This window comes from Columba livia, chromosome 1, assembly GCF_036013475.1.
Source record: "Columba livia isolate bColLiv1 breed racing homer chromosome 1, bColLiv1.pat.W.v2, whole genome shotgun sequence".
NCBI lineage: Eukaryota > Metazoa > Chordata > Aves > Columbiformes > Columbidae > Columba > Columba livia.
Genome location: NC_088602.1, coordinates 187,551,760 through 187,568,100, shown reverse-complemented (window position 1 = coordinate 187,568,100; position 16,341 = coordinate 187,551,760). Strand labels below are relative to the sequence as shown.

At 37.8% G+C, this 16,341-nt stretch overlaps 1 protein-coding gene across 5 annotated transcripts in view; it reads right to left on the bottom strand.

Annotated features, from left to right (window-relative positions):
* PTPRZ1 (protein tyrosine phosphatase receptor type Z1) overlaps window positions 1-16,341 on the bottom strand; it is a 142,486-nt gene that overhangs the window by 8,778 nt on the left and 117,367 nt on the right. For 2 of the 5 annotated variants that reach the window (XM_021294920.2, XM_005507730.3), the window contains exons 14-22: window positions 14,730-14,821; window positions 11,348-11,433; window positions 8,802-8,898; window positions 7,462-7,544; window positions 6,581-6,715; window positions 5,178-5,312; window positions 3,972-4,135; window positions 1,514-1,649; window positions 376-522 (exon numbers count right to left, since the gene is read on the bottom strand). In XM_021294920.2, the coding sequence (XP_021150595.2) occupies window positions 376-522; window positions 1,514-1,649; window positions 3,972-4,135; window positions 5,178-5,312; window positions 6,581-6,715; window positions 7,462-7,544; window positions 8,802-8,898; window positions 11,348-11,433; window positions 14,730-14,821 (1,075 nt within the window). Of the gene's footprint in view, window positions 1-375; window positions 523-1,513; window positions 1,650-3,176; window positions 3,261-3,971; window positions 4,136-5,177; window positions 5,313-6,580; window positions 6,716-7,461; window positions 7,545-8,801; window positions 8,899-9,061; window positions 9,083-11,347; window positions 11,434-14,729; window positions 14,822-16,341 lie in introns of all 5 variants that reach the window. The other 3 variants (XM_021294917.2, XM_021294919.2, XM_021294918.2) reach the window with 3 other exon arrangements.

Genomic DNA, 16,341 nt, shown 5'->3' with positions numbered 1-16,341 from the left:
CTTCTAGTCACTACTAAAGGGGAATATGCTGATTGACCAATATAGCCCATGACATTTTTGCCAAAATGAGATCTTTCCAGACTGATGTTTTATCTGTGAGATCGTTCTGCAAAGGCATGTAGTTAGTTTTTCCAAAATCTACTTACCAGCCTATTTCTCGTGCTCTTTCTTCTTTTAAATTTCTTTTTTAAGAGTTTTTTAATTGTTTTGTTCCAACTGACTGTATGCATTTGTTAAATTCCTCTGAATTTAAGCTCAGAAGTTAAATTTTAGATAGAGGAAGCTCATGAAAGTCCTGTTGAGATGATACCTACTTTTAAGTCATTCAAGCTTGCAAGACTAAAGCTTTTCATGATACTATCTTGGAGAGCTCACCTTGAATTGTTTCTCCAGTCTGGTCTTTCCTGTTGGTCCAGGTATCAAGAGAGCATTCACATAGGCATGGATGTGAGTCTCAAGAACTTCCGTTTCTTTACTGAGTATCGCTTCGACCAATGCATCATGAATGAAGATGTATTGCTCCTAGGAAAACAAAACATCTGAGCTCTAATTATTTTCAGATACCCCTGGAGACCACGGGCTAAGCTGCCACTTCTGACATGGGCAGTATTTCTTCACAGTGTGGTGCTCCAGAGGAGTTTTCTCAAAAGTGATCCTCTACAGTGGAGGCTGTCCATCCTCAGTGACAATGCACATTTACAAGCCCAACTGAACTACACATGCAATGTATATATGATATAATACCAAATCCCCACCACCTCTCATGTTCACAGACAGAGATAAGAATGCAAGCACAGCCTTGAGTCAAATTTTCAAGTCAGCTTGTTATGTGACTCTCCCTGCCTTTCTTGCAATAAAGCCATCACTCCCAGTGCCTACTGCTGTGCTCTATTGTCTCTCTCGCATCCTTTGGAACAAGTGCTCGTGCAGTTGTTGATTACCTTTTTTTCTATTGAAAGGCCCTGGGGAATCTAACCACCTGTTCTTGAAACCTGAAATAGACTTTCAAACGCCCTGCTGTTGTCCTTATTGTTTTCTTCTAGTCTTTCACTATTCTATATATAATCTTCAGTTTAAAGCAGCTACAGATAATTTTCCATCTGAAACAGGTTTTTTCCTTCTTTTTATTGCCTGATAGCAACTGTTTGATCAGGTTCAGCGAAGATCTGAACACCTGACAGTAGTGTTTCCTTAAAAAAATCTATGACAAAAATGCATGCCCTGCCAAGAAAGTGCTACTGTGGGAAACATGATTTATACAGACTGTATAGATTTATACAGAGTACTTCCCAGTAAACAGACAAGAGCCCACAGATTGGTAATTTCTAGTGCATTGCTCTAAGTGAGCCTAGCAGGGTGTATCTGTAACAACAACGGAAGGAAAATGGAAAGTCCAGTCTGGTGGCTGGTTGTGAGTCTGTCTGGTGGTGCCAAAAAGAAAACTGGATCATCTCTCCTTCTGCAAACAGAAATGGTCTCTAATAGTGTCTCAACATATATATTTTAGCCTTACCTCAGTCTGCACCAAGTAGTTCCTTTGGGTACGTATGTGTTTCAAGAATCCAAATATGTTGACCGTCCCTTCATGCTGAATTTGCTGCAGCATGCTGTCTAACACTATGTATGTGCCTGTCCTTCCAACACCAGCACTATAAAACAAAAAAATAGTCTTGAGCCTGAAGTAAAACAACAACAAAAACAACTGTTTCTTATACATAGCTTTTTCAACAAACTGGTGTGTAGAATATCATTATATTATATACTTTGCTAAAACTTCAAAGCTGGTAATGAAGAAAAATCTTTTCAACTCAGCTTTTTCTTTGTGCAAGAATAGATATAATTTTCTCAATTGATTTTTAATGCATCAGTTGAAATAGAACTAAGGGGTTTACTGCAGGTCTGCAATTTTCAGGCTTCTGATATTCCTTAGGGTACTTCATCAAGTTTACCCAGAAAGGGTGGCATATGTCAGCATATGGACACAGTTAATGTGTTCAAGTTATTCTGTGTTGAAACACACATCACCTTAAAGGGAAAGTTGCATTATACCACTCATTACAGACATAGGATATTTCAAAGATAGCATACTGAGGAAAACCCCAGGAAGTGACACAGCTGCTGAAGGTACATCTGTAAAATAAAAAGCTTAGTGCTCTCCAGATACAGCTAAAAGGGAAAGCAATGGCTGAAAGCCTTCTTAAAAAGGGAAGATGTAGAAAAAAGGGTTAACCAACTCACTCCTGTTATGAACTCTGAATCATTTAGATAAAAGTGACTGTATTGTAAGATTGAAAACTGATTTTTTCTTTCATAAAATATCTAGGCAGGGAGTAAAAGGTCAAGAGGTCATTTTTTGCTGTCTGGTCATATATAGGAATTAGTCAGTTGTAACCACTCTCTAAGTTGAGGAAATGCTACGTGTTATGGTACATGTAATTTGACAGCAACACAGTGCTGGGTCTGCATGGTCCCTTAAGGGCAGATACAAGCTCAGTCCATACATGCTGATCCAATCATCTCATTTCTTCCATAGAGGTGGCACAAAGCACGGGTACTGTGAGCTCAGATTGCTGTTATAAACTGTCTAAATGTAATATGAAACTAAAAGGTCTAGGTTATCAACACACTATTAGACACAAAAATGTACAAAGATTACCAGACACCATCTGTTCTTGGTACGAAAGACAAAACATGAAAAGTACCAAAACACAGAAATAGCTAAAAAAGTTTAATGAAGTTCCTCATATGTGTCCTCCATATAGCCTGTAAAGATAAATAAAAGTTATATTTCTAACACGAGATGATTCTTTTGAAATTCCACAGTGTATGGGGACAGGTGAACTAAAAACCAAATAAAACTGCCTACAGACAGAGGTGAGTTACACCTATGACCCAGTGGAGAGGTCTGACTGAAGCCACACAACTTACCACTGTTCACTTTTTAAAACCCCAATTTAATTGACTTATGATGTATTGCTGATCTCTCAGCCCACTGGCATAGATCTCAGACTTGGTATATTGGGCAAACTCTTATTTTGAACAGGCAGGGTGTAGATAGCAGCAGAACAACCAAAATGTAGGATTTTCATTTTCCAAGCTAAAAAAAGATTTCAGTCAGATTAGATCATCCCAGAAATAAAATATCTTCATTTGCAGCATTTGTGAGGCGACTTTACCTGTTGGCTTCCTCAGAGTCAGCTCCAGAAGGACAGAATTCATGAGGAGGTTCTCTTTCCAAATGTTCCATCAAAGGTGAGGTACTACAGTGGAAAACCAGAACCTGCTTATATATTTTACAATAACCCGGTCCTTCACGGGCATTGTGAAGTCATTCCAGGCCCTACAAGCCCTTTTTAACCAATTTTCCCTGAGCTGCCCAGTTTTAGTGAGCACTGACAGAACACCTGCCTGCACACTGCGGCACATGCAGACCTCAAACTGTTCCCCAGAATGCTCCTCCATTGCAAATGGCTGCTAGAGCGCAGAGTAATGTTAAAAACAGCAGAGTTGTACTTCAGCCAGGAATAAAGTGAGTCTTCTTTTGTGGACAGATGTCCTCTTAGGATTACAGAGTATCCCTGCACCAAAGAAAGGATGAGCCAAAAACATCCTAACAATATAATTGCAGAAATGAAACAATGACTGCTATAAATGTATCTGGTAAGCTCATAGCAATCAAGAGAATAGTACAGAAATGTGCAAAAAAGTAAAGAGAAAAGCATTTTTGCAAAAAAAAGAACATAGTGCAGAGCAGCATCATCTTGTTTACAGCCATTATAGAGATTTATAGAAGTGGCACAGGCAGTTGATTAGTTGGCCTCACCAAGGATAGAAATACCAGCTAAGAAATTAATCTTATTCAATCAGGAACTGTTACATGTGAGAGAGTGATTTTGCTTAACCCACCACTGAAAAATTATTTTTTCTGCAAAACAGAAGCAGGGTGAACCTTATGGCGGTAAAAACCACACCTGCAATGAACCACAACAGGCCCAACAGCGTGGCGCTTGGCGTGCGATGCCTTCCGCACGAAGGTGAGCACCGGCAGCGTGTATTCTGGAACACCCATGTCAGGCCACTGGGTATAATGGTACTGAGTTACTATGCGTCCACTAGACCTCCCTTTCTGGGAACCCTGTAAGAGAAAAATAGTTCTGTATGTAAGCAGCCCACCTTTGAAAGGCAGCTCTTCATTATTTTATTTATGTACCTGATAGTTCTCGAATTAGTGTTGCCCCTATTTAGTTACAACATACCACCTTACCCTGAATATTCCAGCTTTCAAAGAGAAGACGAAGGGCCAGTGCTTCTGTCCCATCATCTAGCCCACTGACTGGAAAAATGACCTGACTGGAAAAATGACCCTTAGAAACTCATAGAGAAAGATTAAGAGCACTGGAGGGATAAGAAATTACAGCTGCTCTTAAGAGTAACCAGCCATTCCTGGCATTCTGCTCCTCTGTTGGACAGGATTCCTCTCACCCAGCTTTGGTGATCTGCATGGGAAGTAGCCTTGTGTAGGCTGCTTTCCTAAGCTCCCTCCCTCCATGGCAACTCAGAGGCAGGGACGCCTTCAGACAACAAGTCATCTCATTCATAGATTGGCTCCTAAAATAGGCAGAATAAATTACTTGACAGTAAGTGCATTGTGCACTAATTGTACAGGGAGGCTGAGAGACTAGGTGTCTAACATTGAGATGGCTGAAATAAATAAAGCTTTCAGAATCCCCCTCAAAATAGCCAATGTCACACAGCTGAGGTGAGAGCATGCTGGTTCTGATTACAGTAAAACAAGGTGTGGATTCACCTGTCCTTAAAAAGGAAAATGGACAGCTGAGGTGGATAATTTAATTCATACTCCATTTTCTACTAGCTGCTCTCTTTCTGAAAATGTACCCTTCTGCTCACCAGGCAGGCAAAGTCCACAGCAGTTCTTTAATGTGATCACTGCTTTCTCCCTGATGGTCCTACATCGCACCAGGACTACAGGCCAGTGTCTTCTCAGTTTGTTGACCTGGTCAGATTAATTGAAGTGGACAGGCATCATGGCTGGCTGAGACCTACAGGGTTCAGCTTTATGTATACAACAGAAAAGAGCTGCCAACTGCCTTAAAAAGTATTCTGAGCAACGTTTAACACTCCCTTTTGCCCAACTATGTTTCCAGGATGCCACAAACCTTTTTGATCTTGGTGTTTCTAAGAGTAAAATTCCTCACAGTGTAATAGGCAAGTACATGAACACTCTTCTGAGTAACTAAGAAGTTCCCATATTCTTCACTACCTTCGGCAGGCCAGTACTGGTCACATTTTCTCTGTTAGAAAGCAAATGAAAAATAGAGAAAAAGAGAAAGAAAACAAAATGTCAAACTAGCAAGGTGAAATGTTCAAATTAAAGATCAAAGTCAATGACAAAAACATACAGAGACTCTCAATATACCCAGTTTATAATAGACACGATCTTCAGCACAAGAGAACAAATAGTATGTATTTTATGCTGTAAAGAGAGATGGCTATGCAAAGAAACTCTTTATTTGGAATACTCCAAAAAAAGAGAGGTTTAAATCATGTTATCAGAGTTAAAGGGCTCTATGGTTGTGGAACTTGCCATTCTATAGGCACTCCAAAGAAAATAACAGATAATCTACAGGAAAAACAGGAAGACATTCACGTCAGTAGAGTCATATGTGGCTTTTGGTTGGTTCATAGCATGGGGAGGGTATATTTATACCCGATCAGCAAGTGATCTTGTGTGTGGCCAGAGTATAAAGTAGGGAGCTGTGATGTCCAGCCTTTTGGTTGGGCAGCCATACAGCCTTCTCTAGGAGTACTAGAAGAGCACATGTTTACAGCACGGTATTATAAATGATACGGTACCCCCAGTGCGGCCCTCACCTGCATTTGCTGTGTCTGTATCATCTCATAGATGCTTAATAGGTCATATGAGAAGACTTACATGCATTTCAGGCATTGCTGCCAGTATGTGGCTAGTGTGATGCAATGTCCCCTGTGACCCCAGGGTCCATGTACACGCCTATTGCATAGCCAGAGAAATGCACATCCTGTGATGGGGTTTGACCCCACTTTGTCTCACTGGGAAAACGTGTATCTATTCGTGTGGCAGGAAAGGTCCCACGGGCTGTTAACAAGGAGCAGCCAGTGTATCCAGAAAAATTCACCTGAATTATGGCCTTCCCGTTTCCAGGGACTAAGGCATTGCTGAGAAAGAGAATGACAGAGAGCAGACTGCTAGCGGAACGTGGTACAAGGTCTGCAGTCTGGCCATGCCTAAATATATACAACAAGTCTTTTTTTCAGTATAAGACAATCTTCTGTAGTTACACCATGTTATTTTCAAGACTTCAGTTGTTGACAAGGGAGTTTAAATGTTTTCTTTAGTTTTGTAGTACAAATCCTCATCTTGAGACTTCTACAGCCAATTCTAGAACAAGCAGCTACTGCAAACTGTTGCATTTTGCTTGATAAATGCCTAAAGCAGATTTTTAAAAGGGGGAGAAAGGAGTCTGCTAGAGGTAGATCTATCAACATCAGAGAAATAAATAACACATAAAGGTACTCATACCCTTCCTTTCTCAACGAGATTAGTTATCATCACAATAACTTCTACGTTATGTTCCCATATCATTCTCCAGAAATCTTCTGCTGTCGATTTTAGGGGTCCTTGAGCTGCAATGTAGGCTTTTGGCTTGTTGTAGCCCTAAATTGAAATACAACAAATGACACTTGTCAAACCACAGTTTGTGAGCAAAAGGAGGTTGGGAGGAGTACACGACATTTTACGTATCTATTTTTAAAGAATCTCAAAAGCTTTAAAGTACTTTCAAATTTATAACTATCCAAATTGCAGAAACACCGTAGCACCAGATGACTTACGAATGCAGCTGTTATGTCAATGTTTATAATTCCAACAAATAGGATGTATGTTCAAGTGCCTGTGTTCCGTCAGAATGTTGACATGATAGTAATTATGAGACATCTGTTATGATAGTGGTTTAAAAAATGAATCAAGATCACTCACATGTAAATTGCTGGGTAATGACAACTGAATAAATGGTACCTCGGTGAGGCTCTCAGCCAAATGGCATCTTTCTCTCATGAGATTATCTCAGACAGAAGAACTAACCACTTACCAAAATGAATAAAAGAACAAACATTCAGATGCGAAATGCTTCTGAAATGACTCCGAAGCGACAGAGCATTTTTTGTTTCATAAAGCTTTTCACTAAGCCGCAACTGCTACAATAATAAGATGGATTCAAGAAAGAACTGGAGTTTTAACTGTGCTTTAACTTTGTAGGCTTAATTTAGATGATTAAAGTTTTTTTTTTAAATAAAATATGCAATTTTTTTTTTTTTTTTTTTAAGTCTGTTCACCTCCATACATCAGTATTTACAGAAAAGGCTGACAGGTGAATATGTTGGTAGGTAGAAAAAGGCACTTACGTCAACGTAGTTGGCATTAATGTAATCAGTCAGTTTTCCATCCTTTTCTGCAAGCTGTGCTAATTTAACCCTAGTATGATCATCTGTAGTAAAACAAGGGAGATAATAAGCATAGTTTTCTGCAAGAATTATATTCTTCCTATGAGGAATCTTTTTTAAAAATACTGAAATGAATTTTTACTATACTTAAGACTAATGCAGTGACAATCACACATGCAAACATCCTATGCTTAGGTATGAATCAGATTCAAAATTCTAGTTTCCTGAAAAATAAAATAATGAATCCAAGGATTCAAAGATTCAGAATTTAGCTGCCTGAACAGAAGCACCTGGGGTCATTTTAGGCACCGGGACATATTTCCCTAGAGCCGGGAACCGCCATGGCTGCGTGGTGTCCTGGCTGCCCTGGGATGACTTGATTCAGCTCCACGGGGCAATTCTTGCTACTTGAGGTGCCCTAAGCTGCTTGTGCATTGCCCTTTGATAACAAAGCCTCTGGGTTGTCGCCATTTGTACAATCAGGTGCAAACACAGAGTGGCAAAGGAAAGTCCCTGACTTTCCTTCCCTCTAGGGGTACATTCAAAGAGTTGGAATGGGATTTCTAACTGCTGGTTTACACTGTCTTCTGCCAGATGGGCTGATTCTGTATCTTTTTATGTTAAGCTTTAGTGATGTTGAATGCTGAACACATATTTAATTTAGAGCTTCTTGTTACCAGGACAAAGTTGAAATACTATAGAGAGTTAAGAAAAATATATTGAGCCACCAAAATGATACAGAGCCCAGAGGCAATAGCTTCAACAAGAGCTTAACAAAACTCAGTAGATGTGTTTTAGTAAAGAAAATCTGGGATAGTGAAGAAGGGCAACACAATGGGAAAACGTGTCCTGGCTAATGAAGCTGATCTTGTGGCAGGGCACAATACCCCATAAAACCAGTACATTAATATTTATATATGACAGTAAATATATCCAGGGATTGTGAAGCTCCTAGAGAGGATAAATCATCATTATTCCAGATCAAATATGATTATTTTGGCAATCAAAATATCACTTCTTTGGCTTTATAATGGAATTATAAATAAACCTCTCACCTCCCTTTGGGTCATCACAGAAGAGACAAATACGTCTTGCTAACACACGCTCATCAAAGCAGCAAAATGCCAGAGGAGTGACTTGAAGAGATGTGAAATATCATGCTGCTCCTCTCCAAGCACTTTGCTGAACAGTACCCAGAACTTTCAGTGCAGAGGTATTTTAATTTTCCTTTAATAACATATAAATCTATATTTGCCTATAAATATCTCTGAAACAAAACACCAAGTGATGCATTTACTTACAAGCAACAATGTTTATGTATCGATTCTTATTCTTGTTGTCAGGATGATTAGAGCTGTCTGATGTAATACCTAGATCTACAGTACAGCTCTGGATTTCCTAAAAAAAAAAGTATGTAATACTTTAGTAAGTACTAAGATACATTAAATGTCTTAAAATACAGTTAAGTCAGCACAAAAAGAACCACAGCCTTATACCCACTTATCTATGATATTTTAAAACTACTTCATTGCTAAAAAAATGCAGTGAAATAATTCCTTACCTGATAAAACTCTTTCAGTGTCTAATGAGGGAATGAATGCAAAAAAAGTAAAAAAAATCAAATTCCACAGCACAGAACAAATGGATAAAAGTGTTTATATAAATTACAGTTACTATATGGAAAACAGTTATGGTCATGCAATATATATCTCCATAATAACAACAAAGCTAATGTAACTCTTAAAGGAAACTAGAGGTAATTTTCCTCTTAGAATACAGCATCTGTCTTCCTATCATTAGCTTTAATGTTAGACCTGGTGAAAGTTTATACATATGAGCAACATCACTGACTTATAGACAGATTATCTATATATTTAACTGTTCGTTGGATGTGTTATTGGTCCTTACAACTGCAGTAGTTTCTCTGGGCAATGGCTTTGCTGTCTTTGCACCCAGCTGTAAAACCTCCCCCGGAGCAGGAGGGTTTGTTGCTGACCTCAGGGTGCTCTGGTGAGGGACAGCGTTACAACTCGCAGTCTGTCACCAGTTTCTCAATGAACCCAACATCTTTACAAAAAAAGACAGAGACAGGCCTGAGAAGACAGGCATAAAGTCTATAAACTCACTTTTGGTTTTTTTTTTTTTAATTGTATTGATTAACTGACAGGAAACTCAAGCACTTATAAGGTCCTCATTGTTAAGTAGGAAATACGTTGTCATGACTAAAAATACTATAATAATGTTTTCCAACACATTTAGGATTTATTCTCATATTAATCACCTTCACATTCAGCTATTTAAATATATATATGAAAAGTGGTTGCAAGTCTGAAAATTAGATTTTAAATACCAGTTGTTTTAAAGTAATATAAATAAAAACCTGAACACCCCTGTACTCTCCTCTCCAAATGTAAGCTGACTCTGCAGAGACAATGACTATGTTAAATTTTTCCATTTCTTCTAAGTTCTTTACTGGTAAAGAGAAGACCAGGACGCTAATTTGGGGGTAGTATGTAAAGCCAAAAGGCATCTCCAAGACATCATAAAGAGACTGAGTTTTTTGTAATAGTTAAAACAAGCATGAAATAGTTGAGATGGTGTAGGTGTAGCTCAGTGAGATGCAGCATATCTGGTGTTTGCATCACTGCTGCAATTTAGGAAAAGAACAATTGAGGCTGAACAACTTGATTTCTATATTGCTGTCCCCTCTAATGGTGAAAGAACTTTGTAACCATTGTATTTACACACAGTCCTTCAATGTTTGCTCTTATTGACTGCCAGCCCAGCTGGAGCCCCGTCCCGGCAGTGTGTACACACACGTGTAACACTGAACAGGTACTGGACATTCCCAAGTATTTACAAGTTTGTCCCACAATCAGGTGGATGTTTGAACATTAAAGTAATTGGAGAAGAAATGCTGCTGAAGAAGGTTAGGTGAATGGCATGGTATTTTTTTTTTTCCATTAGATCATAATACACTGGCTGGGGAACCAAAAGCAAACCTCCAAGATGCAAAACTATGCATTTCTTCACTTTCAGTATTGTTTTTGCACTAGGAACATTGCCATCATATTTTAAATTAACAGAGATCAATTAAAAAACTTGCTTCCATCTCGACTGACTGATTTTGTTAGAAATCCTTGTCAAGAATCTTAATAGCACAGCTTTAATTACAGAATTTGAGTTTATGATGTTTATTTTATGACTTAACTTAGAATACATCTGTCGTTAAATTGCTTGTAATGCATATGAATGTGAAAAACAATGAAGTTCACTGGTTAGATATGGTGATAGTAGCATCATATGATGAAAGCATATGCTTCAAAGTTCTGAAATACCTCATGTGAACCATATATTTTAGGACAGGAACTGTAAAGCTTTCACGACTACTTAGGAAGACTAGATTAGCTCCCCTGTTAATCAGAAGTCTTGTCAAGTGTACTCATTATTACTTTCCATATTTTTTTCTCTGTAAATGGAGCAAACAAATGTGGGTAGCTTCTGCAAATTCAATTTGCATTAGTGTTGGAAACCCTTTAGATCTAAAAACTGTATCTGAGGAACCACAGAGATTGCATTAACTTTGCAGAGACTATTCACACAATCATTTAGTATTTTACCACAGTGATAAATGTTGCCATTTGCATGCCAGTCCTGTTAGCTTTTACAAATCTCCCTAGTCCTTATGCATGAACAGTCCTTACTGGGCTCGCGGTACTCGTATTTACATGCGTTTATGAAATTGGTCCACAAGCCAGAATGTAATAGCCAGTTCACTGTTTCCAGGCATTTGAACTTAAAATTATTTGTATGTGCTAAGAAGAAAGACGACATCATAGAGCCATACCTCAAATTCTTCAGAAAAACCATTACTTGCATGTAAATCTGCAACATGTTTTGGAAAATGCTTTATTGGAATTGCTCCAACATCATCTTAGGGATGGGAAAAAACAAAAAACATATTTATGAAGAATAAAAAGTGAGTGACATATAAAGAAGCTTATACGTAGGCAATCCACACAACATTCTGAAATAGAATTTTTGGCATGAACTTTGGGTATACGGCTCCCACTAAAATAGAAGCACTCTTTAACATCATTAACATTTCTAAAATCATTCTCTAACACTTATACATTTCTAAATGACCGTTTGCAAAGAAGATATAGAAAATGCCTTCCTATGTCTCGCTCTGTCTTTAAATCCTCAAAATCAAGGTGCCGACTCTGTAAGATGATGAGCTTGTCTGTAAGTTGAAAAGCACTCGGAACTACCTGTGAAGTCAACAGGAAATGGGAGGATTGGGAGTTTACTACACGATGTTCAATGGGAGAGGTAGGAGCAGAGCTCTGAATAACACTGGTAAAGAAAGGATGATCAGGCAGAGGAGTCTGGGTGCTTTGGGCTGATTCGTGTTGCATTGGGACTCTAATACAGTACATGGACTGGCCACATAGTCCTGAGCCAACTGTATGGATGCACCATTATACCAGTAGCATAATTTCAATTCATGTGTTGCACATTTGCATTGGCATCCCAAGGAAACAACAACTAATTTTCATCTTTAACTGCATGAGTGAGTATTTCAGTAGGGATTTTGCCCCCATACTCCCCTTGGCTCTGACTACCTATTGATAAATGATCTTATTTCTGATCCTGGGAGTACTGACTGCAAATTTTCTCATTAGGTTTTAAGTGAAAGATTCAAGTTTAAGACTTTCTGGATACTCACAAAGACAACTACTATATCCTTAACCAATAAATGCAACTTCTGGGTCCTGATACTGAGTGTGAATTTTCCGTCTGATGTTTATATTTCAGGACATTTCAGTTTTACTTTACACAAATACAGAAGAACACTCTTGCATAGAACATGCATTAGAGATCATGTCAAAAACCTCTGGGACTTTTAATCTGCTCTTTCCTGCAAATATGCTATGTAAACAAAGTCATCTCTTCTGTTAATTAATTACCTGTTAAAGGATGACATTATTACACCTACTTTTCGTTCTGAAGACTACTGATTTTTTTTTTTTCTTTTTTTTTTCCCCCAAAGCCTTTCATGGATTAAAAATATCTTTATTTCACAATCTGTAATGTTATCACTGTTCCATATGAGAGAGAAATATCAAAAACATTGAACAAGGACCTGTTACTTACATGAACAGATGTTCAGCATTTAGGCCACCTAACAAATTTAGCTTTTAGTTACGAAGAATTTGTTGATTTGTATTGAAATCCATCTGGTCTTCCACTTACATGAACGCAATGAATACAAAAAGTGAATTTATCTAGTCAAGCCTAGAAGAAGCTGAACAAATGTGTAACATGCTTCATAGATCAAACCTGGCATAAAGCATTTATTCTAATGATATGCAAAGATGAAACCAGTAGGGAAGGTAGATGACCCTAAGGGCAAGGACAGTAAGGGACAAAGAGATCTCAGGTTTGGTGGTGTTGCTGTTTTATTTCCTTGTCAGTGCTAATCTCCCAATTCAATCACTTCTGACTCCAGGAATACATTTCATATCTGAATGGCAGGTATCACTTGAAACTACTTAAAGGTTGATAGTGGGTCCTAATATTACCCTGTAATTCATTATTTGTTCTAAATGTGTCTTTGAATTACACTGCCAAGTGTGAGGGCATTTTCTGTGAATAACTGAAATTCTCCTATCTCTGCCAATGAAACCCCACAAAAGAAAAACTTAATATATACTGAGATCTGCAGAGTGCACTTTTAGTCATAATAAAAAATTAAACTTAGCAGTTACAAAAGGCTCATCCTGCTCTATGCTCTTTGCCAGTATTATACTATGGTTAGTCTCAATTGCTGTAAAATTACACTGGTGAAACACTTGTCCAAGAGAAAACACAAAACCTGCTCTCTTGACATCTGTTACACACAAAATAAAACAAAAATACATCCTCAGTGCTTTCAACTTTTTCCATAAAATATTTTATGTATCTTTCAGTCAGAAACACTTTTCTCTTTAAGTTAATATTTTGGAAGGAAAATCTTCAACATCTTATTTGAAGCACTCAGAATAACTGTAAGTGCAATTTTGTCTTATGACAATGGAAAACATTATCTCCCTGAAGTGAGCTGGTCAGGAGGAAACACAGTAAAATTATACAGCTGTACTCCAATATAGTTAATGATAGAGAGTGAGAGCAGAGTTTTCCTATAACGATTGCCACTTCACATTAATATATAATCATGTTTTCTGAAATCAAGCTACATCCCTGCCTATTAACCATTTAGAAAAAGGTTATGCATCCCCTAATAATAGCAATCAAGACAAGAGGCATCTAAAGATCCCTACAATTCAGTTACAACGGAAGCCTAATGTTCTGGATTTATTAATTGTGTTTACTAGTTACCTACACAAGGGCTGATTCTGTTTCCCTTAGTCATTCCAAGGGAAACCATCCCCTTTTGTACAGTTTGCAAAAGCATTACTTGTGGAACAAGATATCTTTCTATCATGTGTGAAAATGTGGTTCAGGATCTGCTGTAGAATTAATCTATTTAAGGTACTTTTCATTCTACTCAGATTGAAGAAGCTGGGAGGGCTGCATGTGCTCCTCTGATACTCTAAGGAGGAAAGAAAAGTAACAGTTTCTCCAAATAACGGTGGTCGATATGAAATCAGAATATGCTAATAATATTCTGCACTTAGGTATCATTTGAATGAGAGACTCATAGAGAACTTTACTAGTAAATGTGCTAGTAAAATCTATCAATTAAAGAAAACGTTGTAATTGAAATGAAATGCAGATAGATGAGGCACATATTGGTTCATCTGGTAAACAGAATAGGTCATGTTCTATAAAATGCGACAAATTCAATTAAAGGAAGAAATATAGCAGACTATGTTGCTTGTGTAATCCTCTACTTTGTGACAATGAACCAGAGTTATTTAGTATAGCTCTAATTTCTACACCAGAAGACTTTTCTAGTGAGGCTACACCTCAAATGGCTAAAAGGCACAGGGTATCTGTGAGACAACTCTGTAAGGTGAGGATATTTCTCTTCTGTGTTACCTACAGGAAAGAATATTAGTAATGCTAATCTCTGCCTCCGTCAAGTGCACTTGTGTTTATTAGTACAAGAGGGAACAAATCTGGTTTACAGACATTACAGTATGTGAAGAATTAATATGGACACATACAAGGCAGGTTCTTCCAACAGCTAACACCAATCCACAGAACAGTTGACACAAATATACCTGAGACTGGGAAGACTGGAGCTGGGGGAGCAGAAATCACTCGAGGTGATGTATTATCTTCTAAATAAAAGTGAGCAGTCTGGAAACATTTCCTAGAGAGGAAGAAACGTAAATAAATATTGCAAAAATAAAACATTACCTGAGACCTTTTGGAATTCTGGCATTACTGAGTAAGAAAGAAAATCACAGTTTTGAACATCAGTTTTTCATGGAGTGTCAAATACTACTGCTACAATATAAATATTCCCCTAATACACCACCAAATTATGCATACAACCTGAAGACACTACATTAACTCAGTATTATACAGATTCATGCATCTTTACCTACACCAGAGGCAGAAGACAGAGCACACATCAGACATAGCGAAAGCTGAAAGAGAATCTCTGCATCTGGAGCTACTGTAGATGGCGCACAACAGTTCCAAGTATAAAAAATGCCATTGTCTTCCTTGCTTATCCAAACTGGCACACATAATTACTGTTCCCTTTCACGTGACTATGCTAGCATGAAGATGGAGCAATGTATAAGATCAGTTCTGGTAATTCATCGATAGATCCTACTGCAGACATGGAAATGCAATAAAAGACAACATGCCCTGTAACACACGAAACGGTGGCTCCGGAATTACTATAACTGGAGCTAAAACATTTTTTTGGTAATGTAATCGCATCACTGAGGGGCACCTTAACCAAGGACTTCCTGAAGCTGACAGACTGAAACAGGGGAATTTATAACTCCAGGAGATGCTAGCTAGCTTTGTTGCAAAAACATTGAAGGATGAATACAAATTGAATCAACCTTAACTATGACCCTCAGTGTTATTTGTATCTATGCTGTAATCCAGATGTGAAGATAATATGAATAGCATCTGTTAAGAGTCCAAGCTCTTCAAAGGGCTAAATAACCAACTGCTGCTGTAAGCATTGCAAAGCCTCCTTAATTAAAAAATCTCCATATGATTAGACAGGCTAATAACAATCTTTACTCTGGGTCACTTAATCTATTTGAATTATTATTCATTAGTCATTAAATTTAAAAAGAAATATATGCATCAGGTAAATTTTAATCTAATTTTATATTTGCAAGATTCTGCTTCTTCAAAGCTGTTGGCTGAAGCTATTGTATGATTGCTATTTTGTGTAATCACTGTTATTTTACATTCTTCTATACTGTTCCTGTATCACTGCACTAATGAAATCCCTCATATAATAGTTATAACGAAAAAGAAAATTTGAAGCTACTTTGAAGGACAGGTGATATGTGGATGTTGGTATCCTTTCCAGAACCATTAATGTATATCATAAAGTCTTTGGTAAGCTTATTTGAATTAAGCCTTTGGGAAACATGCCCATACTCTTGGAATGTGTTGGGAATTTTATGCCTTTGTACAATGCAGATCCTCTTAAAGCACAAGAAGAAGTGGGCAGCTACATCAAAGGGAAAATTGTGGCATGCAAAATAGTTCTGATGATTCACATGACAAACACATTTGGATTCCAGCTAGAATCCTCTAAAAGTAAATTTGTGATGATCATAGAGGAGACTGAGCTTTGCATGACATGTTTGGAGTAAGACTATCCATTATGCACTTGGTTTTACTTAGAAATTG